Here is a 26,750-nt window from a genome sequence, read left to right as displayed (position 1 = left end):
GCTCCACACACGACACTGAGAGAAGCCAGAAGGGGAGAGAGGGGCATGCCTGCTCCAGCAGAGTCTGCTGCTTCAGGTGGGACCTCTGAAGAAAAGTCGCCCGTTCCTGCTCTCTGACAGCTCCACCTCCCTCGATTTCTCCACCAAGTGTTCCCGAATGTGCAGGTGACGGGGACCCTTCCGGGCTCACTCAGGTTCAGACATCAACAAATGTAACAATACCACAGACAGGAGAAGCCATAGATCCAAATCATCAACATGGCAACGAAAGCCACATGCCAGCAGAAGAAGGTGGTGACAAACATAATGTCATTTTTGTCATCATCCATCCACTTATGGCCCGAGATTGGTTTGTACAGCATAAAGCCTATCTGTATCAGCCAGGAGCCTATCATCATATAACAAAAGGCCTTCATCACACCGAGCTGTGGCGTGTCGGGGGCCCACAGCTCTGCAGTGACCACCAGTGTCAGCAGGAAGATGGCCTGGACGAGCAGGAGGTGAGACTGCAGTTCCACGCCTTCTGAGTCCTGCACGTGAGACACCATCAGGGTTAGAAGCAGAAACATGCCCAGGGCTTGGGCGCCTCGCTCCAGAGCGGCGCCCAACCTCCGGGACAGCAGGTTCTGGCTCACCACATTCACACACCCACTCAGGAAGATGGTCACATAGAGAGTGAGATGCTGCCACTGTTTGCGGTACAAAAAGTTTCTCTGATGGTACATCTTGCTAATAAGCACGAACTGTCCATGAACGGCATACAGCTCTTGGGCTACCAAAATGCAGGCGCTCAGTATCTTCACCAACCCCACATAGTGTATTTGCCACAGCCTGGCCCATCTTCCTGTGCTCCAGGTATGGTGTGGCAGGGACTGGATGGGGCAGTTGCAGATCAAGGCCCTGAAAACGAGTCGTGCGTGATAAAGTCCGTAGAAGAAGAGAGACAGCCCTGGGTACAGATGACCCTCAAAGCCTCCCATGGAACTGAAGGTAGGGCTGACCCAAGGTGGAGGCAAGAGGCCCGGGAATGGTCACCTCAGACTCTAGATGTGCAGAGCGCTTCCTGAAGCCGACTTATATCCTCTATCCAGCTCACTGCATCCACATACAGAAGGGAAATGGTTTTGGAGGAAACCCAAACTTATGGTGGGGTGGGTGTCATGGTTTCCGTTCTGGTCTTCGGCTCTGCTTCATTGATAACTAACCAACTGTTGCCAAATAATGAAATATTCTCCAGCACAATGCCTGGGCATCTGCCATCCTCACAGACTATGCTGCAGGCCTCCCTTCCTCTCCTCCCACGTGCCCTTGACAACAATGCTACCTTTCTTACTTCCCTCCCAAATTCACAGAACATAAGGAAGAAATCGGAGAAAGCATGGAGAACACACAGGGTAGGGTGCCTCCCTTACGACTCCTCACATATAACCTCATACAAACACAAGGTACAAATGTATTCCCCTGGGTATAAACAGGCTTAAGAGCCCCAAGTAAACAAACATACACAGGGCCCAATTATCTGAGGATTGCCAGAAAAATGTTCACTCCTGAGAAGCCCAGATTTAACATTATTTCTGGGTGTATCGGTGAGGTTAGCACTTGAATCGATGCATTTAGATTACCCACACCAACATGAGTGGGTTGCATCCAATCTATTGAGGGCCTGAATGGAACAAAAGGCATGAGAAGAAGGAATTGGACCCTCTTTCTTCTGGCCTGTCTACTGAGCTGGGACACAGGTCTTCTCCTGCCCTTGCACTGGGATTTATACCATCAGCTCCCTGGTTCTCGGGTCTTTAGCCTCAGAGTGCAATGATAGCACCAGGTCTCCAGCTTGAGACAGCAGATGGTGGGGCTTCTGTGTCTCCATAATCACACGAACCATTTCTTCCTAGTAGATCACATATGTCCTACTGGTTCTGTTTCTCCGAAGAACTCTGACAAATGCAAACACAGCACTTCAAGAATATAATTGTAGATGGAAAGAGAATGTCACAAAATAATAATATACTGCATGATTCCAAATGGAGAAAATTCAGAAACACACACGCGAACAACGTGACCACATATGTGGAACTACAAACAAAATTCAGGAAAATGGTGACCTTTGAGAGGGGAAGGATAGATCTGGGAGGGACTCACAAGACATTGAAAATAATGACAATGTTTTTTCTGTTCTTACAGTTGGTGGGGAGCACAGGAAGAGTGTTGATTGTATACCAGCTCTGTATAGTCTACATGCATTCTATAAATGTTATTTTATATCTACTCAACATTAAGTTGTTAAGAAATAAGAAGACGAAGCAGAAGTGTTGCGTGGGTGAGTGAGACAATATCTAACAAGTGTACTTTGGGGTAAGAAGGTGGAAAGGCAGCTGATTGCAGAGGGGCTCTCCCAAATGCCAAAATGAGTTGTCCTTTAAGACATCAACCACTGTATATATCATTCTACAACTGGCTTTTTTTCACTCAGTCAGAGAATGTGTTGGAGACAGAACCATTTTGTTACATAGAGGTGCTGCTCCTTTTAATGTTCTATAGTTTATCGATGGACATGTTGGTGCATCTGACTTTTTGAAACCAACAATGCCGAACAAATATTCTTCTTTAGGGTAGGTAACCATACATGACATTTCTGAGTCATAAGACTATTCCTTTTTTTTTTTTTTTTTTTAGTTTTAATAGATAGTGATAAATATTCCTTTTTTTAAGTTTACAGGTAGTGATAAATCTCCCTTCCAGATGGTGATACCGATTTTCACTCATCCCCACAGCCTGTGAATCAACTAGTTCTCTGGACTCCCCAGCCCTACCCACTGCCCTTGTTCAGGAATCACCAGCTTGCACTGCTGTGACATCTCTTAACTGGGTTCCAATCCTCAACTATTCCTATCCACACTGCAGTCGATAGAGAGCTGATCAATTCTCTAGTGGCATCCCATTGCCCTTAGACGCCTCTTGCTTTGGCTCAACCTCATTTCCAGTCCCTTCCCACAATGTACCATTGTCTCCAGACATATCAGAAGCTTCCAGTTTGGTCTGCAATGGTCTTCCTGTTCCACGTTCTTTCTCTATCTGGGGAACTCGTTTCTCCTTCAAGCCTCAGCTCAAGCACTGCCTCCTCCCAAGATGTGCAACTTATATACATCTTTATTGTCACACTTGTCACCCTGTTTCACCATTCTTTATTTTACTGAGAAGTCTTTGAAGTTGGAGACCATATCCTGTATTCTTTTTAGAATCTAGCCCCAGGCCTAGAGATGCTCAATGAGTGATGGATGGAAGACTGAATACATAAATGGACTATCAAATGAATGTGTGGTCTCTATCCTAAAATGCTTTATAATCTAGTTATGAAGACAGAACAGACACATACAAATGATGCAAGATCACTAATGCTAAGAGCTGAAGTTAAACGAGGGGAACAAATGATCAGAGCTATGCAAGTAGAGAATTTTATCGTTGACTCCTTTGTCCTTGGACACAGGAGAGGAAGAATGAAAGGATGTGGATGACTTGGCATCATGTAACTTCTCAGCCAGAGAGACCCAGGTTCCTTTGCATAAACCAGTGTTTCTCAATCCCTTTCTAGTTTCTGTCCTCCCTAAGAAACTTTTCCAGCATGTGTTGTTCCCTCATTACCTTCCCCCATGAAAATTTAATACCATAGATATACTGCCCTTTGGAGGGCCACAAACCATTGTAATATCTAAGATCACAATTTTTTTCACCCTCTTGGGGGTGAAATTGTCCCCATTGAGGCACATGGTGTAAAACCAAGGGCAGAGCGTCATACTGGCAAACAGCTTGGTGATGCAGCACAGAGCTTATCTTCAAAGAATGTCTGTCTTTTAATAATCGGCAAGAAGGATTCATTAGTGTGGGGTAGACTAGATGGCCTCAAAGATTCTACCAAATTCTGCACGTGTGGCCGTCAGACCCCACAGAGCTCATGGGGGAAAGTCCTGGAACTTAATTTAATTAAACTAAGGAGGAAACTCAGATTCTATTAGAGGCATTGAGTGAAAATTGCTTTCGTCTTACTCCTCTCCAGCCAATAACAGGGGGTGACAACTGTATAAGAGCGGGAAGTGTTATTTAAAAGGATGAAAGGAATGGACATATTTCTGGTTTGGGGACTTATAGCCAAAAATAGATGGGATGCACTTCAGAAGACTCTGCTTGCCCAAATGTGACGGAAGCAAGGAGCTCCCCCTATTGGGCCACACATATCGCTACAGGGTTATCCAGAGCAGGTGCTCAACAATGTTCCGTGACCTACAAGGAAGGCTTCCTCCACCAGAGGCCACCCTCCGGGTACCACTGTGGCCACTTGGCCACTCAGTGGCTCACCCCCAGGGACAGGGCCTGTGAGCACAGGTCCCAACAGTAAGGTAGGTACCTTACTACTCCTCATAATTATCTCAGGAGAGCTTTTCAAAATTACACAGCGCTATGTGTTGACCCTGATCCTACTGAATAAAGTCTCTGGGTTGGGGCCCAGGAATCTGCATTTTGAATCATACCTGTCTCCCACCACTGGTGGTTCCAATGCAAGCCATCCTCCACCTGACGCTTGCACACTCCTGCACTAGACTAGGAAACACCACCCTGGTCATTAGGCCACCCCTGGACACCTTCTTCCTGCCCTCACCAGGAGTTTCACCACAGATTCACCCAGGAATATGGGGCAACATCTTTATAAAAGCAGAAACGACCCAGAAATGTTCACCCAGAGAGGCTGGCATGCAGGAAGAGGGCCGGGGAGGGAGAAGACTAAGAGGGATGAATAGCGGAGGGAGAGGGAAGGAAAGAAATGTAAAAGAGAAAAGAGATTGAGAAGGCTGAGAGAACATGGAAAACTCAGCAGACAGAAGACAAAGCAACCCAGACCCGGTGAAGGCAGAGGAAGGAAAGGGAAAAGCGAGGGAGCCCAATAAATAAAATATCCGCCTTGTCTGGTCCCCAAGAGACATTATCGGTCAGTGACTAAAAATATGAGGAGTCTGACCTGTGTTTGAAACCTAGTTTGGCCATTTGCTAGGTGGATTGTTTGAGGACAAGGTGTTCATCTTCTCTAAGATTCATTCTCCTCTTAGGTAAATGTGGAGTTGTGGGGGTTTTAATTCAATGAATGTATACGAATATTCACCACCTACAATCAGCCAGACACTATACTACAAGCTGGTATTAAAAAAGATGAATAAGACGTGGCAACTACCCTTAACAGACTCAAAAGCAGTACCTTGCACTCAAAGTGTGGCCCGCAGGCCAAGAGTGTCAGCATCACCTGGGAACTTGTTAGAAAGGCAGACTCCCATACTAGACCATCTGAGTCTGAACTCTGGTTTACTACGATCTCCAGGTGATTTGTATGCATTTAAAGTTTGAGAAGCACTGATCTAGTAGAAAAGACCCAACTAAAGCCAAATCGAATTAAATGTTATGATGACTTAATAGACCAAGCATGGTGGGAACAGAGAAAAGGGTGTGGTTAATTCTGATGGGGGAGGGCTAAACATTTGCACTGAAATTTAAATTGCACTGGCCAACAATTTTGGGTTGTCGAGATAAGAATAGCTAGGAGCATCCAGGTGTGGAAAATAACACAGACAAAGCTGTGAGTATGTATGAGGTGCAGGTGGGTGAGAGGCAGGGAGGGTAGGCCATGTGTGGAGCCAGACTGGGACAGACTGGAGTTCCCAAATCTCACCCTGGGATGGACGGAGCCAAGTGCCGCTCAGACTAGGTGCTACGCTCTCCTTTGCACTGGCCCCAGTGGGGAGTCCCCCACTACCACTGTGACAGGCCCTCCACGCTAGTTGCTGACCAGTGTGTGGACTGGAGAGGCCTCTTTCCAACTCCTGGCCTTTAGTGACCCTTCAGAGATGAGGGGCTGATGTTTGCAGTCAAGAAATGGTGCCGAGTCTCAGATCTCATGCCAGGCCACCTGGCCCCTGGCAGCAGCTCTGCAGAATGACCTTGCTAGGCAGGAAGAACAGATTCTCATGGATTCCCATGGATTCCCCGCAGCCCAAACAGCCTCTGGGGAGAGGGCTTCTCCCATACTCAGGTTATAAGGGAAGTTGACTCTGGAGAAAGTCGAGAGAGTGATGACAAATAAGGGAAAAGGATGGAGGCAGGAGGCGGGCGCCTGCATCCCACTCCTGGCCTGGTCTCGAGCTATGGACCACGGGGAAGTCTCTGGGCCCCAGTTGTGAAATGAAGAGGAACCAGATGATTCCCAGGTCCTTTCCAGCGCCGAGAGCCTGGGATTCTGGTACCTTCCAGTTTTAGAAAGTTCTGCCATTTTCCCCTTTTCAAACTACTTAGGTTAGAGTCTCTTGGAATTCACCTTCCAATAGCAAAATGAAGCATTTTTTCTTGGGGACACAGTCTCCACCCAAATCACAAGGGCATCTGGGTTAGATTGTCCATCAGGGGTTACATTTAGGGAATATATATATATATGTATATATAAATTATTAAATAGATATTTAACATCTACTATGCATTTTGCTTGACAAGTGAGTTGGGCACCAAAGAAGCAGAAGGTTGGGTTCTGGCCAAAAATGTTCTCATATATATTTGGAGAAATATGACACATATTAGTAAAGAAGAAAGCCATGTATAATTCCATAATAAAGTGTCCTATTAACGGTAATTGTTAACATTTCACAGTGCTTAAACGATTTATAGGAATTGCCTCATTTATTCCACACAAATCTATCAGGTAATAAATCATTTAGGATATTTTGGGCTACAAATAGAAAACTGATTCCACTGGCTTAGCAGTAAGAAATTTATTCTCTCCCTTCACAAGAACTCCAGAGGTAGCGCAGCCCCAGAGCTGGTTAATACAGAGCTTGACTGAAGTCATCAAGAATCCAGATTATTTCTAGATTTCCTCTCTGCCCTTCTTGTTGGCCTTGCCCTCAGATGAGCAACGAGTATGGTTTCAAGATGCTGCCACACTTCCGGATACATCTTATTTATTTTAGCCCTCCCCTCCAGCTTCTGAGGGGAAGCTCCAGTCTCTGGTGCTCCAGCTCAGTGAGGTAAAGAGACTGCCACAGCCTAATTCCTGCTCAAACCAGCAGAGGCTTTAGGTGGAGGGCCTCTCTAAGCCACCACACTCAATCTGTGCGACCTCAGACACCAGCGCTCCTTGCATCGGTCCCAGGACCTTTTCCCTCCCATTCAATCCTATCAGACCCCTGCTGTCCCCTCTGAGGTCCTGCTCAGAAGGAGTGATTGCATCTACTCCCAGCCAAACCCCGAGTCTCATGCTCGTCCCAATCCCTGGGATTTGCTTCCAGGCTGGCTGCTGATAGCTTTTTAACTTCCTAAAGAAAGGGTCTATCCTGTGGCCCCTTCTGCTTCAATAGTTGGAACATCATCAGAAAGGATCTGCATTTATAGGGCAAAAAGAGAGCTGCCCACCCTCCTGAAAGACGAGAACGATGCAAACTTCAGGAACCAAAGGCCTATTGTCACCCTGGCAGTGTTGTTAGGACAATACTCAGTCAGATCCACCTCCTCACAGGCCACGTTGAATTTCTATGACTCCCCATGTGTGGCTGGCACTATAACATTTCCATGGTGGAGTAGAGGAAGCAAGGCTCTATCACCTATGGAAACATACCTGGTGTCTCCATCATCCCAGCCAGCAGCTGATGACCTAATAGAAAGCTCCAGTGATGAGTGTGCATAGAGCCCAAAGTGACCAGTTAACAAACATTTTCTTTGCTGCTCATTGCCTCTAGCTATGCACCTGCGCGATTTCTCTACGAAAAGCCCCAGAATCACAAAGGCTATTGAGTCATAATCTAATAAACTACAGAATTCAGAAACGATTGCAATCTCCTGTTAGAGCTTTCTCCATAACCTGGACCATGTGACAACCTGGACCAGGATTACCAAAGAATGGACTATAGTCTGGGGCTGAGAGGGGCTTAACTAGCTGAACTGTCACATTCCAGCCGGAACAAATTGTTGCTTCTCTGCCATAGTTCTCCATTTACACCCCCATTTACTGACGAGCCAGAATGATTACATTCAAACAAACTAATGGCAGTAATAATAAACATTTTTCTTGTACAACAAACTCTATGGCTAGTGAACCCTCACAATAAACAGCATCTCCATTTGACAGAGAAGTAATGGAGGGTCGGGGACTTGTCAAAGGTCACATAGCCAGGAGATGAAAGGTCAGGATTCAAACCCAGGTCCAGCTGGGCCAAAGCCTGGTGCTTGCCCTCTCGGCCCCACCCTCACCACTCTTTTCACTGGGTAACCAGAATGCGCCAACCGTGCCTGGTCAGAATCTCAATACCATATGTGACAAAATGAATCACGCCAACTCTAAAATAACCCAGCCAGGTCACTGTTTTGTCACTCTGATTCACGGAAATGGGAGAGGGGTGTTTAAGGCTTCAAGGCCCTTGCCTGACAGCCAGCCTGCTGCTAACAGCCAGCTGAGGGAGCAGTACCTGGCTTTCTGCAGAAACAGCCTTTTCAAGCCAGCGTCCAGTGCACTCACTCAGGAGGGCCCCCTTCTCCTCATCCCTCCTTAAACCCCTAACGTGAGTTCTGATTTCCCATTAATCTTTATCCCTCAAATTTTGTTGCGAGGATTGTCCTAAGTCAGGGAAGAAACTGAAGGTTGGAGTTAGTATAAAAACATATGCTTCTCATTAGATTGTCTGGAGCGTGAGCTGTAACCAGCCCAACTTCAACACTTGGCACAGAAGCACAGCACATAGCTTCAAAAATACAATTCATGCTACGTTCCCAATAAGTTCTGCCGGCTCAAGATTTCTGGCTCCCTATTGAGTCATCAGGCCCAAAATAAATGCCACGGTCTGGCACTTGAGGTCTTCTGTCAGCCTTGTCTCTCTATTCAAGCCTGGCTTCTCCCCCAAAAGCTCCCAAGCTTGGCGGGCAGGCCGCCCCTCCCCCATCTCGTGCCCTGGTTCATGCCTGAAACACCCTCTCACCTGAGTGTTCCTGCTCTAACTCCATCATTTACGACTCAAAAAAGACTCCAAGAAGCCATTCCTACACCGTCCATGAAGTGGTCTCTCTAATAAAACAAGTGTCCATCGGACACCGTACAAAATCTTTCCAACATTATTGATAATATGCGCCAATCTGTCTTTCATGTCCCCGTGGCCATCTTGTGGTCACCGGTTGTGCTGTCTAATCCCCTCACCTTCTCCCTCATCCCCACCCTCCTCCCATCTAGCAACCCTCAGTTTTTTTCTCTATATCTCTGAGACTGTTTTTGATTTACACCTGAAGCTGAAGCTGAATAATAATGAATGCTAACTATAATTATATATATATATATATAGTCACAGTATGTGGAGTACAGCATAAGGAATAGAGTCAGTGCAATTCTAACAGTTACCCTGTTTCCCCGAAAGTAAGACCTAGCCGGACCATCAGCTCTAATGCGTCTTTTGGAGCAAAAATTCATATAAGACCTGGTCTTATTTTACTATAAGACCAGGATATAATATAACATAACATAACATAACATAACATAACATAACATAACATAACATAACATAACATAATATAATATAATATAATATAATATAAATACCGGGTCTTATATGAATTTTTGCTCCAAAAGACGCATTAGAGCTGATGGTCCGGCTAGGTCTTATTTCCGGGGAAACACGGCATACACAATGTCAGAGGGGTAGCAGATTGTGTGAGGGGGATTATCACTTTGTGAGAGGCATTACATTGTTTTGTACACCTGAAACTAATAATAACTTCAATAAATAAGTAAATAAGCTTGTTTTAAAAAAAAAAAAGAAGCCCTTCCTGACCAGCCCCTGTGCCTACGTTTCTTCTGTATTCAGTAGACCAGCATTTACTGAGCACCCTCCATGAGTCACCAAGTCCTTCTTTGGCCAACATTTATTGAGCCCTTTCTATGGGCTTGGCATCCTTGCTCAGTGATTTGCATGTCACCGTATTGTTCTGCTTCCTCTGTGGGATATCTTCTCAAAAGAGCTGTTGATACTCGTGTCACAATTCCTTGTCCTTTCATGCTCTGTTGAGCCAACTTCAAACGGACTCTTGTCCCCCAGCTTTTGACTGAAATTTTTCTTTTCAAGGTCGTGAATGATTTATCTCTGTGCTGCTAAATCAAATGGTCAATTTGCAATCCTCTTCTTCCTTGACATTTCAATAGGACTTGATATAAACATCTGACTATATCATATTTTCTTATAATGAGTAAATTTCATTTAAGGTAAGTTAGGTAATTACACAAAAGGTTGTGGTATTTGACCTTATGAAATAAAGGCTGAAAAAATACACACACACGTGTGCACACGCACACACACACACATACAATCACTATAATTGTGTCAGCTACAACTATAGTCTGATTTAAGTGCGGAGATTCAAATAACTGGTACTGTTGCTAGCAATATAATCCCCCCCGGATGGTGAGTAATTTTTCATAGAATTCTGAGCATAGCAAAGTACAATGTTCCTTTGATTTAAATGATTAAATATTAACTGTATGTTATGCTGAACTAAAAGTATTTTGTAAAGCAGCGATAGTCTAGACTCAAATAATTCAAATAATGTTAATTTGCTTTTTCACTGAAGTGAATGCCAGATGGGACATTGAAAGTTGTATGGGACATGAGATAATTCTTTCTTTGTGAGACTGTCCCATCCCTTGCAGCATATCTACTATCCCTGGCTCCTGCCTGTGAAATGACAGTAGCACCCGATCACTGTAAAACCATAAATGTCCTTTAATTTTCCAGAGTACTCCTTAGGGGGTGATAGCATGTGGGGACACAATTCTCCGTGGCCTCTTGCATTCCTGCACTGCTCATGCGCAGAGATGCTGACTGGCTTTATTCTGGAGTCTTTTCAAGGATGTTTGTGTAGCAAACAGCTTGCAACGCAGAGATAGTGTTCCCCTCAGAACAAAAGGTTGGCATGTATATTGCCCATTACAAAAGATTCAGGTTTCCTCAGCTTGGGGTTCCTTTCCTGTTGTGTAACCACTGCGTGTGCGGGCATCTCCAGCCTGCTCCATGTCGCCCTGGGGAACTGAGACTCAGCGAACTAGGGCAGGAAAAGGCAGGTACTCTGGCTACTGCTACTGCTGAGAATAATAAAGGACTCTGTCTATGACGCCAGAGTCTCACATCTTCTGCCAGCATCCAGGAGGCGGCAGTAGGTGACTCGTTAGCTTGTAAATAGGGTAAAACTCAGATCCTTCATAGTTCTTGACAACCACTAAAACTATATGCTCACTCCCAAGTCTATATTCAAGTCTTAACCTCTCTCCTCCATCTCCAGACATGTACAACCAACTGCCATCCATACTCAAATGTCAAATAGGCATCTCAAACCTAAAAAAGTGCCTCAAAGAACCCCCTGGCCTTCCCCCCATATTCTTTTCCTCCCGAAGCCTTTGCCATCTCATTAAAATGGAAACTCATTTTTCCAGTTCCTCAGGCTAAAAGTCTTGGTGTTATTTTTGATCCCTCTCTTTCTCATACCACACATCTCATGGATCCCTCAATCCTTGCGACACTACCTTCAGAAAACACACACCTGTCCGCTTCTCACCATCTTCACCTCTCTCATCCTGCTCCACACCATGATTAAGTCCCACCTGCATAACTGCCATGGTCTTAACTGGTCTCTTCCCCAGATATCTGCATGACTCACCAACTCACTTCACTTCTTTCAGGTCTCGGTTTAAATGTCACCACAAGAACACAGACCTTCACTGGTGACCCTATCGAAAAGAGCAACCCCTCCCAGCCCAGGCATATCCTATTTCCCTTTCTCTGCTTTATCTTTCTCTCTAGTCGTTACCAGCATCTAACATATACACACATTGCTTGCTTACTTTTATTATCTATCTCTTCCCACTAAATGTAATCACGCGTTGAATCAATCAATCGAGATAATCTTCACAACACACCCCCATAATTCCAAAAGTAAAATAGGAAATCGTTTCTAGAACTCAAATGCCCATAACCTGTGTGGAGGGACAGGATTAAATGCCCTGAAACAACTAACAAACAAAACTTGAAACCAGGCCCCCTAGGTTCAGATCCTAGGTGTATCATTGGCTAGACCAGTACTTCTTGGTAAGATAAAAACGCTGATCCATAGTTATTTCATCTGTTAAACAAGTATTAAGAGCACATTCACCGCCTATTTCATGGGTTATGGTAACTGTCAAGAGAAGTATCCAAAAGAGCTTTGCAAACGGTAAAGCACTGTGAGAATTTAAGTTTTATAGTTTTGATCTTTAAAACATACTGCATTTTTTAATTTCCACTGCCATAGCCACAGCCTATATGATCTTGATCTCCAGGCATACCTGTACATTCTTGTATACCTGTCTGGTCTCAAGCCGTCTGTCTGAATTATATGCCTTTGCCCTGCCTGTGCCATTTGCCCCAGCTCAGAGTCCCTTCTCCTAAGGCTCCCAGGCCCTAAGATGGAATTGCTTTCCCATTTCCCTATATTCCGTTGGAATGCTACCGTCAGGCCTTGCAGGTATGTCTTTTATTAACAGTGTTACTGTTCATTAGCGGCATCTCGTTTGCAGGTATCGGGCTGAATTCACCTTCGTGGCTGCCACAGCTCCTAACATAGTGAGCGTGATCGTGGCACTGAGGAGAGCGCTGTGTCCAAGTCTTCAACCAGAAGACTGGGGAAGCAGTGGAGGAAATGTCTTTGAAAGAGGAGCTCTTTGCTGATGTGGATGTGACAGGATGCTTGGAAAGATGGCCACACCATCCGGGAGTTTGTAACAAGGACGGAAACCGTGGGACAGTCAGTCCAGGACTGGTTCTATCCAGGACGAGGGCCCTTTTAAGCCAGGAGAGAACTGGCTCTGCTGAGAACTGCCTGTAGCAAGCCTACACTTCCTTATTTAAACAGCACTATTGACCTGCCACTCCCTTTGGTTGCCTTTGGACTCTATATTCCAGGAGAAGTTCCTAGGAATTTGCTTGCACCAACGTAGGGACTGGAATAAAGGGAAGAAACAGAAACAGGCACGAGGGACACCACTGACCATTTATCAATCACATACAATGATCTACACACTTGCCTATTATAATACAAGTCATTTCATCTTTGCAGTTATTCTGAGGAAGAGATAAAGCTGGCCCCACGGGGAAACTGAGCTCAAGTTGATGAAGAGACTTTCCCATGAAAACACAGATAGAAGACACAGGGTAGGTGCAACTTGCTATTTCCAGAATATACCCTGGACTTCCCTGCCAGGGTTCACACTGTGTGCTCCACCTGAAAGGGCACTGCTCGCCTCTACCCGTCCAGATCCCACTATTCTTAAAAGGACAGCTCCGATCTAACTCCCAGCATACAGCAGTCTTGGTTCCTTCCAAGGTGGAAGCAATTTGCTCCCTTCTTGAGCTGATAGAACTTTATACCTCTTCTATGACATGTCTCAGTCCCCCTCCTACTGTGGCTGTGTGTGCCCCCATCTTACTGCCTCTACCAGAACATAAAATCCTTGACGGCACAGCGGGTGTCTGAATCACCTTGGTATTACTCAAAGCCTATAATAAAAGCATGAGAGCAAGTTTCTTGCTCATAGTAGGTATTGAACATGTTGGCTGAAGAAAGAACACAGGGACATTGCAAAAGATGAAATCTCAGGTATCTGGTACCAGAGCCCCTGGTTTGCAGCTCAAATGAACAAGATCTGAGCGTAAAGCAAACACTGACATGTTTCCAGAGGGTACCTACCCCATCCTGGCTTCTGCTTCCAAGGTCTCCTTACCTCCCACTCGCAGCCCCCTTGATCTTTCCCTGTTTGCTCATTAACGTTCATTGGAAACATGAAAAGACCCGGGACTGATTATTTCATTAAGGCCCGGTCTTCTTCATGCAGGAACTTCAGACAAAACGCAAAACTAGGGGAAAGGTCGCCAGTCCAAAGCCTTACATGTAGCACCTGTTTAAACCCCTGACGTCAGTTCATGGACTGACATCTGCATTCAGCTTCGGGGATGACAAGAGTATCAGGAGAAGTAAATTATGTCTCTTCTGAGAGATATCACAAGGCTTCAAGGAGCTCTACAGCCCTCCTTCCGGGGGCATTTAAGGAAACCATAATTCGTGTGAAAAGTCTTGTCTAGACTGCTGGGTGTGGACTAAGATAATTGCTAACTTTATCAGCTACCATTTCCTGAGTTCTCACTGTGTGCCAAGGATTACGCTGAGTGTTTTTACATGGGTATCTCTTCTCATCCTCACAATAACCCTCTGAGGTGACACATTTATTGACCTCATATTGCTTATGAGGAAAATGGCGCTTAGAGAAGTTACTGGACTCAGCTCTTACAACTGCTGAACGGGGCAGAAGGTGAGCAAGCTGAGATTCCAACCGGAGTATTCCAGAGTCTGGAATACTATTAGCCTCCTCACTCTGTCGTTCCTTAGGATAGCTCAAAACATTCTAGTCTTTGTTAGCAGGCAGAAAACACACTGAGGACCAACTGTTGCATTAGGTGGCGCTGCTCTGAATCAGGTACCAGTGAGGTAAGGCCTTGACTTTTATTACATTTCATATATAGAAATTCATTCATTTGAGGAACAAAAGAACACAGGTTGTCACATAAACTATGAGAACCCAGGGATAAGTTTGCCTGTGTGACATGCCAATGCGGCAATTCAAGATGCCAAGATTTGGCAGGATTGTTTGTAAAGTTTTGCAAAGCTGGAGCCCAGGAATGAGGAAAGTTGGAGAATGTAGAAACACAGTAATGTGTCACCAATCTCAAGTTCCCATAACCTTCAATTCTAACAGACGTTTCCTTGGTTGGGTGGAAATTTTAATTCCAGTAAATGAACTTACTCATTCCTATGGAAATATTTTTTTTAAAAGGAACTGGAGTCACAGGGCCAAAAAGGGAACATGGAGGCGTAAAATAAAATGTTAAAAATCAGTCCAAATATATCAAAGATCACAATAAATTTAAGCATCTTAAATTCCCCCGTCAAAGTAACACAGATTTTCCAAACAGGTTAAAATACAAAGTCAAGCTGTATGCTGATTACAGGACATATGTTTAAACAACTGGGCACAGAAAGATGAAAACATAGGCATAAAAGTATAATACAAAAGTAATAACAGAAAGCAGATATTATAGTGCTGATGTCAGATAAAAGAACACTAAAGATGAGAATCATTAGCAATTAACCGGGACAAATATATTTTCTTCTTTCTATTACATCCAATTTACCAAGAAGATACAACAATTGTGAATTTAAATGCACTTAACATCATGGCATCTACGTACATGGAATAAAAATTGATAGAAATAAAAAGAAATGAACAAATCGGAGTCATAGTTAGAGAATGTAACACCTCTATCTCATAAATCATATCATATAAAATTAATAGGAATATTTGAAAACTTCTCACGGAACATTTATGAAGGAAAACAACATACTTTTAAAAAGCAGAAAAAATATCAACATAAAAAGGATAATAGAAGAAAAAGGATACAATTTATTTGGAACATAAAAGATGTTCTCCTAGATGACTTTGGGGGTAAAAGAGAAAATAGAAATGGAAAAAATTACTCAAAAGTGAATGATAACAAGAGTGCCGTATTTTGCCGTGTATAATGTGCACCCATGTTTTTGGCTCAAGCTTTCAGGAAAAAAATCTTTTGCTTTAATTTTTTAATTCAAATTTTTTATTTGTTTACATTTAGGTACTTGTTTTTTGTATTATAAAGGAATTTTGGCATTTATTTTTTTAACATACTATGGTACAAGAAACTTTATGTAACAAATAATTACAAAACACAGGAACAGATACAAGGTACAAGAAATTTTATGTACCGGTTAGAAATTCACGATATTCACAATGAAGTACTCTTTCATCATTGAAAGTTTGTCTAAGTTCAACAAAACCGATTATCATATTCCAGGGTATTATTTTGTATACGGATATCGTTATTGATTTCTAGAGTTACGCTTTAACTCATAAGCATAAATAAAAGAATGAAAAACATTTATATAAATATGGAATTAGTACTACCACGTATAATGCACATCCTTAATTTTCCTTTACAAATTTAGGCAAAAAAGTGTGCATTATACATGACAAAATACGCGACTTCCTGTATTAAAACCTGAGGGAGGCAGCCAGAGCAGACTCAGATAAAAAAGGATGTCTCCTTGCCTTTCCCTGAAGCTTCAGACTCCTTACCCTAGAGCTGCACCATTCAGTACAATGGCCACTATCCATGTGTGATTAATTAAATTTAAATTTATTAAAATTAACAATTCAGTTCCCTACTTGCACTGGCCACATTTGAAGTGCTCAGTAGCCACAGGTGGCTTAGAACTTACTGTGTTGGACAGCAGATTATAGAAAATTCCCGTCTTTGCAGAAAGTTCTATTGGCACTGCTTCTCCAGAGTTTGCCAGGGAAATTCCAAAATGTCAACTCCATTGACTGTAGGCCATCATTGAGTTCAGGTTTCAACTGGCCAACCTAGCAGACTATTTACAATATTCCCAGATGCTCAAGCCACATATTAAACCTAGAATTAAATAAATTCATATGGATAAATTCATATGGCTCAAGCAACTCTTCCACTTCACTTCAGAATTCATTCACATCCATGCTCCCCACACTCTTGCCAATACTGATTGGTGAGGTCTTGTAATTCTTTTCAGGCATCGATTTCCTCTCTCGCCTCAGACCAGGTCTCATACATACTTGTCTGGGATCCATTCTTGTTATGGACATAGAGGTAATAAGGGTTGTGGGAGTGGGTCCTACAAAGACTGGCACCCCCTCCCTGGTGACGGAACTTTCCCAGGTACAGTCATCGAAAGGTGAAAGGTGTTTATGCAGAGGAAGACTTTTCCTCGCAGGTGGGAAGAGGTGTTTCTTCCAGCAGAAAGGGAGGTCCTATGGAGTTGAGGAGTTCACGGTTCTCAGTGTCACCTGTTTCCCCATTCCAAATCTCAGGGTCTCCCATAAGAGCCCTTGTCTTAGCATTAGAGACTGGTGGGAGAAGCATTTAACTGGCCCTGTCAGTCTACAATCCATACAATACAGCCCTGGACTCTTAGCCATATATGTCTGCCCTGGAACAATAAGAAACAAAGGATTCCTTTACAGTTGGTATAAAGGCTTTTGAAAGAACCAGACACTAAAAGCTTCCCTGAGTTACTAGCAGTTTTGTGGGACATATCTAGGGATGATTGTGACTAACCTTGAACTTCCCCCATGAACAACTCCTGTCAGTGACATCTAATATGTACTCTACGCATCACTCAACATGACATTCTCCAAGTCAAAATAATTCTCTAATTATCATGTATGTCTATGTCATGTGTGTATACTATGCTTTTAACTATATAGCTTTGTTAGCTTTGTGAGGACAAGATTATGTCACAGACCTTAGTAAATTTATGTTTACTAAATTCCTAAGGACATTCTTGCTTATTCTAGGATATCAAGCCACACAAGAGGCAGTGGCTGGGCCTGGGGCCCCTCAAGAATGTAGGGGGAGAGACAGTCTGAGGGGAGTCTCCCCATGGAGCACTAGGCCCTGAAGGACCTCCATGGGCTCCCAAGGTCAAGCTGAGTTTTCCTCATGAAACAGCTTCCCACATAATCGGTGTCCACAGACGCGGGAGCTGCCTGACAGTTCTGCTAATCATTCACCCCCTTTGGCTTCCTTCTCGGTGACTTGTGGGCAGTGTCTGGTTTGGGATGAGTGATTCCTATCTTCAAAGTCAAGACCAGGATGTTCATGTTTCAATGAACAACATGTAGCGTTGGTGCCAAGGTGGGGGCCTGAGCATCCCACACAGGACCTTAAGGGGGACTATTTGTCCTCATCCATGTCACTTTCAACCCCGCATTGCAGTTGGGTCAGTGCTGCCACTCTCTTTCCTCTGGCCACCAGCAACCAGTTCATGGCTGCCAGGCATGGCCAAGAGGCAGAGATAAATGCGGTGATCAGGAGATAAGTAGTATCTGCTTATCCCTCAATATCTACTGTGTCCCTTAGACTCACAGCTCTAAGTGCTGGAGATAACATTACTAGCGACCCCAAACAGCCATTCTGATACCTGCAGTCCATTCTAAATAGAACTGGGCTACTCAGAAACATGCACTGACTCTTTGTGATGGTAAATACTCGGTGAGCAATGGACTTTGCTGCACAGACAGCCACTTCCCCTCTGAGCAGCTGAGTGGTTTCCCAGAACAAAGGCAATCCCCAAAAAGAGTACCAGAGATTTCTCATCCATGGTGTACTCCATCACGGTGTCACACTCATGGCTTCCCTTTGTACCTTCTTTCCCTGAGCAGTCAACTCTTTGAAGTTTTCTTGGTATTTTGACCACTAGCTATAAAGGAAAAATAGTGGGGTAACAAAATCACTCCCTTCTGTGCAATAACCCCCTTGTTTTTCTCCCTTCCTGTTCCCCTTCTTTCTCTTCTTTTTCCCCTTCCCTCCTCTTTTTTCTCCTCTTCCTCCTCTTCCGTCTTCTTTCTTCCCTCCACCTCTCTCTTTAGAGAATACAAATGCCAAAGCTCTTTTTCTTCTATAATAGAGAAATTGAAGCTCTGGTGATTAGGGGGTAATTTGGACTGGAATCTTGGTCTCTCAATTTCCAGTCATTTTTTTTTTTTCCATTTCACAACCCTGTCTTCCTAAAGCTGAGGTTCTACCACTGAATGTTAATAGTGGTTATTGTCATGTTTGGAATTATAGGTGCTTATTTTTCTCTAAATTTTTGTTTACAGATTTTTCCAAACATTTCTACAAAGGATATGTATTGGTTTTGCATTAGGTTGGGTGAAGTAGCTGATATAATAAACAAATGTAAAAATTTCCATTGCTTAACCAAAAAGAGTTTGTTTCTTGACCACATATAGTCCAAAGTGTTCCTGAACACTGTAGTCCAGGAAACCTGTTCCTTCCATCTTAACAGTTCCTCCATCCTCAACAACATATGACTTTCAAATAAACTGTGATGTCCTGTATAAAGCCAGAGGAAAGGAAAATAACACAAAAGAGTACATGAGGGACAATTTTATGGGGGAGGCCAGAAACTAATATATGTATATCACTTCCATTCACACTCCACTGGGTAGAACTCAGTTGCAAGGTTGCATCTCACTATAAGGCATGATGGGAAATGTAATTTATCCGTATACCAAGGAAGGAAAAGAAATGAATACTGTGAATTGCTAGCCAATCTATGCCATACTTGTGTAAGAAAAAGAAAAGGAAGTTGAAGTGAAAATGGAATAATGAAGGCAAGTCCCTCTGTAAAGCAATCTTAAGCTTTTCACACTCAGATTTACACTGTCCTACTGGTAAGAAATGGCCTTCATTCTCAAGGGAATTAACAGATTGAATTTTTCTAATATAAATGGCTGTAAGAAAGGGACATGTGTGGATGAGACTCAGGACTCAGAGAAAGTGCTGTAACCTGGATGTCACATCTCCTCCTCCCCAATGGGGGCGCTATCAGCATATGGATGCTGCCTCTCTGCCCCACAGCATTGCTTGTATTGTGAGGACAGATGATTATGCAGAAGACTGTGGTGTCAGCATGGTTCATGTTGAGTGATGAACTGCCTCTCCCCTCAGCACAATTCTCACTTCCAGAGAAACTCCTACCCATGTACCTCCTGGAATTCACCCAGAAGCATTTGTGGGCCCAGGCCATGCCTCACCTTCCTTGTACCTTGTTCTCTACCACCCCCTCAAAATGGAAACTCTTGCCTTACAGTCCCTCAGAGGCAACTGGTTGTCATCTACTGCTTAGAACACTTTCTACCTACCTAGCAAATGATAACTAAAGAGAGAATAAAGTTGACAAGCTAATTCACACTAAATATAACTAACCCACTGAATCTACTTCTCTCAACTCATCTGCATTTTCATCAGAAATTACACGTTAACATCCCAAAATTGATCTCAAAATGTGGCTTTTCTCTGTCCAGTGGAAAGAGACTTGGGGGCAGGTGAAGGGCTTTCTTGGTGGTCACGCAAATCTGTCACAGAAAAATGAAATGGACAGGTAGGTGCTCAATATGTATATGAACTCACCTCCAAATGTGGATAAATTTTTATGTTCAGGAAAAGTATATTTGCTTTCTGGATAATGTCCATGTTCATGCACCTCTCCATTGCTCCTCTAAGCACTGGGCTGGAGCAAAAGAAACCAAGCCATGGGAGAAAGGGACAAGTGCTACCAGAAACATCTCAAAGGCCCAAACACAGAGCTCATGAGAACATACATCCTTACAGGTGCAAACCAGGAAACAGTTATCTTCCCTCTTTGGCAGAAGTCAGTTAGTTCCCAGTGTACTAGAATGGAATGTAAAAACGAGACCCACTTCATCAACAGTGTCGGCTCCCATCCAGAACTTTCCATTCTGTTTTGGAGCAGTGGGCAGAGGGAGATGATAAAAGTAAGTAGAAGTGAGCTCTGTCTATGAAGCCCAAAACTTGAGGAGTCTTCAAAAGAGAGGAGGGCACAGAGGTTCTGAGTCCTGTTCTTCACTCCTTAGTCAGACACACCTGTAATTTCATGGGAAAGTTCAATGGTCATTTTTACCCGGGGCTGTATCTTTTCTCTTATGGACTATATCAAGCAACGGTGGTCTTCAAGGCCATGATAGTCAATGACTCTCTTCTATATTCCGCATGTCCTCCTAGGAATAAAGGAATATGGGCCGGGCTGTGGAAAATATCCTATGGAGGTTTGATAAAGATGGTGACTGGCTCCATCTTAACTGTTTACGTAGTCTTCTGTCTTGATGATGGAATGGTGTTTGTGGACAGGGAGGTGCCACCGAGATTTATGTACCCCAAAGAGTGGCAGCACCTCACCATGTTCATCCTCCTTGCCCTCAATGGCTGCGTAGATGTCATGAGCAACAACTTGCTGCCTCAGAGGTGTGTGCTCCTAGAAAAAGGCACCGTGGCCCTGACCTTCTACGTGCTCCTGATGCTGTTGGTGTCACATGTTCAGGGCTCAGCAGGGGTGGAGCTGCAGACTCATTCTCTGCTCATCATGGTGGTGTTCTTGATGATGCTGGTGTTGACCATACAGCTGTGGGCTCCCGACGCAGTTCACCTCTCACTGATCGAGACCTTTCTGTTCCTGATGATGGGCTCCTGGCTGGTGCAGGTGGGCTTTATTCTGTACAGACCAGTGTCCGGCTACCCATGGCAGGACGATGACATCAGCGACATCATGTTTATCACCACCTTCTTCTGCTGGCATGTGATGACCAATGCTTTGTGCCTGTTGGGAATCTACAGCATCGCTTCCCTTTGGCACCGTTGCCATAGTCCCAGCTGGAAGCTGACGGCGTCCACAGAAGCTCCATATTACATGAGCCCTGAAGGGCCCGTCTATGAATTGCTGCCGGAAGTGGAGCCGTCAGAGAAAGATGAGCAGGCTCTTCTCCTTTCAGAGAGCGCACCCTGAGATAGGGCCTAGGATGCCTGGCACATGGTCCAGCCCATCTTCCTCCTTGTGGGTTCTCTCGGGCATGTGCACTGTACCCTCTTTGGTCCCCAGTGAAGGTAATGGCCGTGAAAGAGAGCAATTGGTCTCCATCTGCTGGTACATGTCCTGTCCTTGAACCTCTAAGTGCTGAGGAGATGAGGGGAGAGGGGCCCGAGAAAGGGATGCTGATGGGATTGGTGTAGTGGATGGGGGGAGAGAACCATGGGAACGGGTAAGCGTGCAAGAAAAGCCACGGGTTAGAGAAGGCAGTGGAAGGGAGGCCTCTGAAAGGAAGAGGAGAGGCCAGCAGTCATGCTGCCACCAGCTGCTTCTACGGGCTTTTACTCAAAGAATAAAGACTTCTTTCTTTTAAATCAAAACTGTAATGGTAGGTGTTTCTGTTTGCCAACCAAAGTGACACCACCACATGGAGACAGATAAGGTGTAATTCACTTACCCCACCTGGCTGAAGTAATAAGAATCTCATATATAGTTTTTCATTTGGGTAGATTAGCATTGTTTCAAATTTTGCACATAAAGTGAGAATTAATACTTTTATATCATAGGTTTTCAAGGTCCCATAAACCAAATTTTCATTAAGTGCTACCACATTTCTTATTCTTGACTTCTAATCCAGCCAAAGCTAGGCTTAGCTACTTGTTTAACCACCACCAGCCCCACCAGCAATGTACTAGAGCCTAATTTACTCTATCCTATACTCGTGCCTTTGCCAAATGATGCTCTGTACAATTTGGAAAAAGCCATCACCAGGCACATATTTACTGTACAGTGTTATTTTCCACCTGGCATTAAATCTCCTTATACTACTGCCACCAAGAATTCTTCCTCCAGAAAATTCTCCTATACTCTTTTGATCTGGAACATTCCAGCAACTCATCTAAATCTGCCTTATTTTTTGCCTGTGCTGCTGATATACTCTTTGTCATATTGTTTGTTTCTTATGGGGAGGTTTTGTCTCACTAACTAAAAGGTAGTCTCCTTACGAGCAGGGAATTTGTCTGATCCTAGTCACCTAATGTGCTCTGCATGTTCCAGGAGAATATAACATTGTCCTTTACACATGAGGAATACATTGCTTCACCAGCTTTCATAATACATTGTAAATATTCAGTAATTAAAATCGTGGTGTAGGAGTAAGCAAGTACCATTGGCCCATAAATCCACATAGTGTAATGTAATACAGACTCCAGATACAGAAATGTAGTATGAGAATGAAATACATGTTAAGGAAGGGCAACTCAATTAATGTGAAGAATAACTGACTCTCCCTTTTAGGGATGGGGGAACCCTTTAGTTTCTACCTCATATAACACACAAAGAAAGAATTATAGATGGACTGAAAACTTAAACATGGGCAACAAGACTACAAAAATGGTTTGAAGGAAATAAAGGAAGATGTTTTATAATGAAAGATATGAAAAACTTTCTTGAGCAAGAAAAAAATCCTGAAAAGATTACCCATTTTATTTAGCTTTCCCATAACTAAAAGATACAAGAAAAAGAGAGGAAAGAGACACTATGAAGAACATTTTCAACATGTAACAGACAGACAAAAAAAATCAATACCCAAAATATACAGAGATGTTCAAACATTAGTAAACAAAAAAGCAACCTAATATAAAAAATGGGCAGAAGATTTACAAGTAAGTGACTATGTCACAGAAGAACAAATGGCTAATAAACAAACAAACAACAACAAATATATATATATATATATATATATATATATATATATATATATATATATATATATATCTCCTAACTGAACCAATTTTGAGAAAAAGCAGAATTAAGTAGGATCTTTTGTTTTCACTGTGAAGTTGTCAAAAATTGTCGAAAGTATTAAAGAAATGTTATCCATTGCCAGAGAAGATGTAGGGAAAAGGGAATTATCATACAAAAGGCAATGTCAATTGGTCTACATTTTCTTGAAGTCAGATTGGCAGAGTACGCCACAATTTAAATTCATAGCTCCTTCAAGCAAACAATTCCACTTCTCGCTACCTGCAGTGGACATGTGAGACTAACAAGATCTTTGAAACAGCCTCCCAACATTTTGATCAGTTTCCACATCGTCAGTCCTGCCTTCCTGGTAAATTTTGTTTTTAATCTCTGGCCTCCCTTGTGGCTCCTAGGGTACAGGCATGTTACCAGTTAGACACACCACTTAAGACTTCAACTCAGAAGCCAATGGAATGAAATTGGCTCTGCCTGGGGTTTCTATTATGTAGCAAGAGATGGCAACCTCTGTTTTTCTTCATCAGGCTGATTTGCCCCCCAGTTCTGGAGTCAGTGCCAGAAGCAGCAACCTAAGCCAATTTGCACAGTGAAGTTCTGGGCATTGATCTTTCAAACTTAACCTGGAGCCTCTTTCTCCAGCCCTCCTAATGATTCTGTGAACTAACCCATATATTTTCATAAATTCCTTTCTCTTAAACTAGCCAGAATGGATTCTTATTGTCTGTAGCTAAGAACTCTTAATACATTATCAGGAATTTCTGTCCCATGTCCCTTAGGGTCTAGAGGTAGTACCAGCTCCAACAGTTACTCAACCATCTCTTGTGGTCTCCTTATACCTTGCCCACATCTATGTAAGGAGCACCTTTATTAAGCCCTCCTTGAACTACTCCAGTTTGGGTTGCCATCTCTTTCCTATTGGGATCCTATCTGAAACATTAGTAGAGTAATTGGACAGGAGGCCAGAAGCCTTAAACAGAATTCACCCCCACGTATTTGGAACAAGGACAAGAGAAAAACTTTTACAGCTGGATTTCACAAAAGGGAACATATGATGAAGGGGACTAATTTGTAAACATGTGAGCCATAAATGAAGGGGATCTTCTAAATTAAACCAAGATGACCAAAGGATTAACCCATTTATTCAGAAATCCTCAACAGCTACTATTTTCCAGGTACTGTGCCGGGATTAGCAATACAATCACGGGTGAGATACAAAGACAGACACTATTACATTGCAACTTGAACGAAAAGGAGAACCGGATGGTGTGGTAAGCAGAATTCTAAGGTGGCTCCCAAGATTCCTGCCCCGATAGACAGACGGTCTGTATAATCCCTTCTGGAGTGTGAGCAGGACCAGTGAATATAATTAGTTACTAATCCGTTGAGTTTGACTTAGTGAAAAGGGCGATTGTCCTGAGTGGATCTGACCTAATCAGGTGACATCTTTACAAGAAGGTGAGTCATCAGGGAGATGCACTCTTGTCGGCCTGGAGGAAAGCAAACAGCCATGTCATGAACTTTTTATGGAGGGGTGGGGGCACATGGCCACGAACTGCGAGCCACTTCTAGTTGCTGAGAGACGTCCCTGACTCACAGGCAGCAAGCAAATGGGAGCTTCTGTCCTAGAACTGCAAGGAGCTGAATTTTGTCAAGAGCCAGTGAGCTTGCGAAAGGACCCTGAGGTTTGGTTGAGAATCACAGCCCTAGCCAACACCTTGATTTCAGCCCTAGCCAACACCTTGATTTCAGCATGGTGAGATTCTGAGCAGACATAAACCCTTAAATCTTCTTAGCAGCAGAAGGTTAATTCTCCCACACTCATAAAGTCAAACGGCAGCATTCCTCCTAGTTAGTATGCGGCCTTCTACCTGGTCTTTCAGAACACAGACACTTCCCATCTTGTGACGCTGTCCTTCCCTAGGAAATAGGTATTGACAGAGGTAAGGTGAGTCTGTGCTTCTCCCTTGCCAAAAGTTTTCAGAAGAACAATTTGCAGCCATTGAAATGTGATCATTGAAAAGTACTTGAAATCAATTACATAAATGGTGAAACCTAAACCATGGTTATACAATGAAGTATAAAGCTTACATTATAGAAAATTTCAAAGAGGAAAATTATGAGCTGGTGTGCCAGGAGAAACAAAGCATATATGTCCTTGCAAGTTAAGAAATTAGAATGTTGTTTTCCATCTCTTGTGAGCCTTTTTTTTGGCAAGTCAGTGACAAACCCCAAGGCTTAGTAACCGTCACTTGAAATGAGGTAAGAGTTTGACGCATGAACACGTGGGCTGTCTCTGACCTTGTGTCGACATCCATGGACGTACTCCCTGTGGGGTTCTGCTGGAGCCCCCAGCCTCTGGCTTTCTCTCTTCCTGTGCTGTATTTCTGCCTTGCAGTAAGGAGAGTTGCAATCAGTTTCTGATGATGATGACAATGGCTTTCCTAAACAAAAAGGAGGTAAATTAAAAGATGCTTTTGGATAGCATCATACTAAAATCCCCCAGCCATTGACAAATTTATAATGAGGCTCTCTAGATATCCTTTCTGACCAAACATCCACCTCCTCCATAAACTGTTCTTTTCACTAAAAGTTTAAAATTCACTTGACATGTCATTCTATACTGTCTAAATCTACGCAATCCAATATGGCAGCCACTAATCACATGTAGCTATGGAGCACCTATAATATGTCTTGTCTGAATTGAGACGTGCTATAAGTGTAAAATACATACTGGAGTTGGAAGACTTAATAGGAAACAAGGCATCTAAAATGCTTCATTTACAGTTTTATATTAATACTGTGTTGAAATAACATTTTGGATATATTGGTTTAAATATAATAGCTCATAATTCATTTAAACTTTTTATGCTTTTTTAATGTTGCTGTTAGAAAATTTGAAATTACACACGTGACATTTGATTTCAATGGAACAGAGGTAGTCTAAATAGTTCTCTAATGTCTTTGGTGTGCGTGTGTGTGTGTGTGTGTGTGTGTGTGTGTGTAGAGATGTGTGCCTTCAACTAAATTGCAAGCTCTTTGAGGATAAGAACGAACTATGTCATATACTTTTATATGCCCTGCTGCATTCAGTACAATTCACAGCAGTCAGTAAATTCGTATTTACTGAATTTTTGAAGACCTTCTTTCTTATTCTGGAATATCAAGCCAGACAAGTGGCAGTGGCTGGGCCTGGGGCCCCTCAAGAATGTAGGGGGAGAGACAGGTCTGAGGGGAGTCTCCCCATGGAGCACTAGGCCCTGAAGGACCTCCATGGGCTCCCAAGGGCAGACTCAGTTTTCCTCATGAAACAGCTTTCTAGGCAATCAGTGTCCACAGCCTCGGGAGCTGCCTGACAGTTCTGCTAATCATTCACCCCGTTTGGCTTCCTTCTCGGCGACTTGTGGGCAGTGTCTGGTTTGGGATGGGTGATTCCTATCTTCAAA

General features: G+C 43.4%; 2 protein-coding genes across 2 annotated transcripts; one reads left to right on the top strand and one right to left on the bottom strand.

The window, feature by feature from the left end:
- Positions 1-203: 203 nt before the first annotated feature.
- LOC117014446 (transmembrane epididymal protein 1-like) lies at positions 204-980 on the bottom strand. The gene has a single exon (XM_033092330.1). It carries the CDS (start codon positions 978-980, stop codon positions 204-206), a length of 777 nt encoding a protein of 258 aa, XP_032948221.1.
- A 19,639-nt stretch (positions 981-20,619) lies between these two features.
- On the top strand, positions 20,620-21,525 carry LOC117015409 (transmembrane epididymal protein 1-like). The gene has a single exon (XM_033094068.1). The coding sequence runs from the start codon at positions 20,620-20,622 to the stop codon at positions 21,523-21,525; it is 906 nt and encodes a 301-aa protein (XP_032949959.1).
- Positions 21,526-26,750: the final 5,225 nt, after the last annotated feature.

This window comes from Rhinolophus ferrumequinum, chromosome 22, assembly GCF_004115265.2.
Source record: "Rhinolophus ferrumequinum isolate MPI-CBG mRhiFer1 chromosome 22, mRhiFer1_v1.p, whole genome shotgun sequence".
NCBI classification, from domain to species: Eukaryota; Metazoa; Chordata; class Mammalia; order Chiroptera; family Rhinolophidae; genus Rhinolophus; species Rhinolophus ferrumequinum.
The sequence above is the reverse complement of the archived record's forward strand: the minus strand, read 5'-3'. Positions and strand labels throughout refer to the sequence as shown.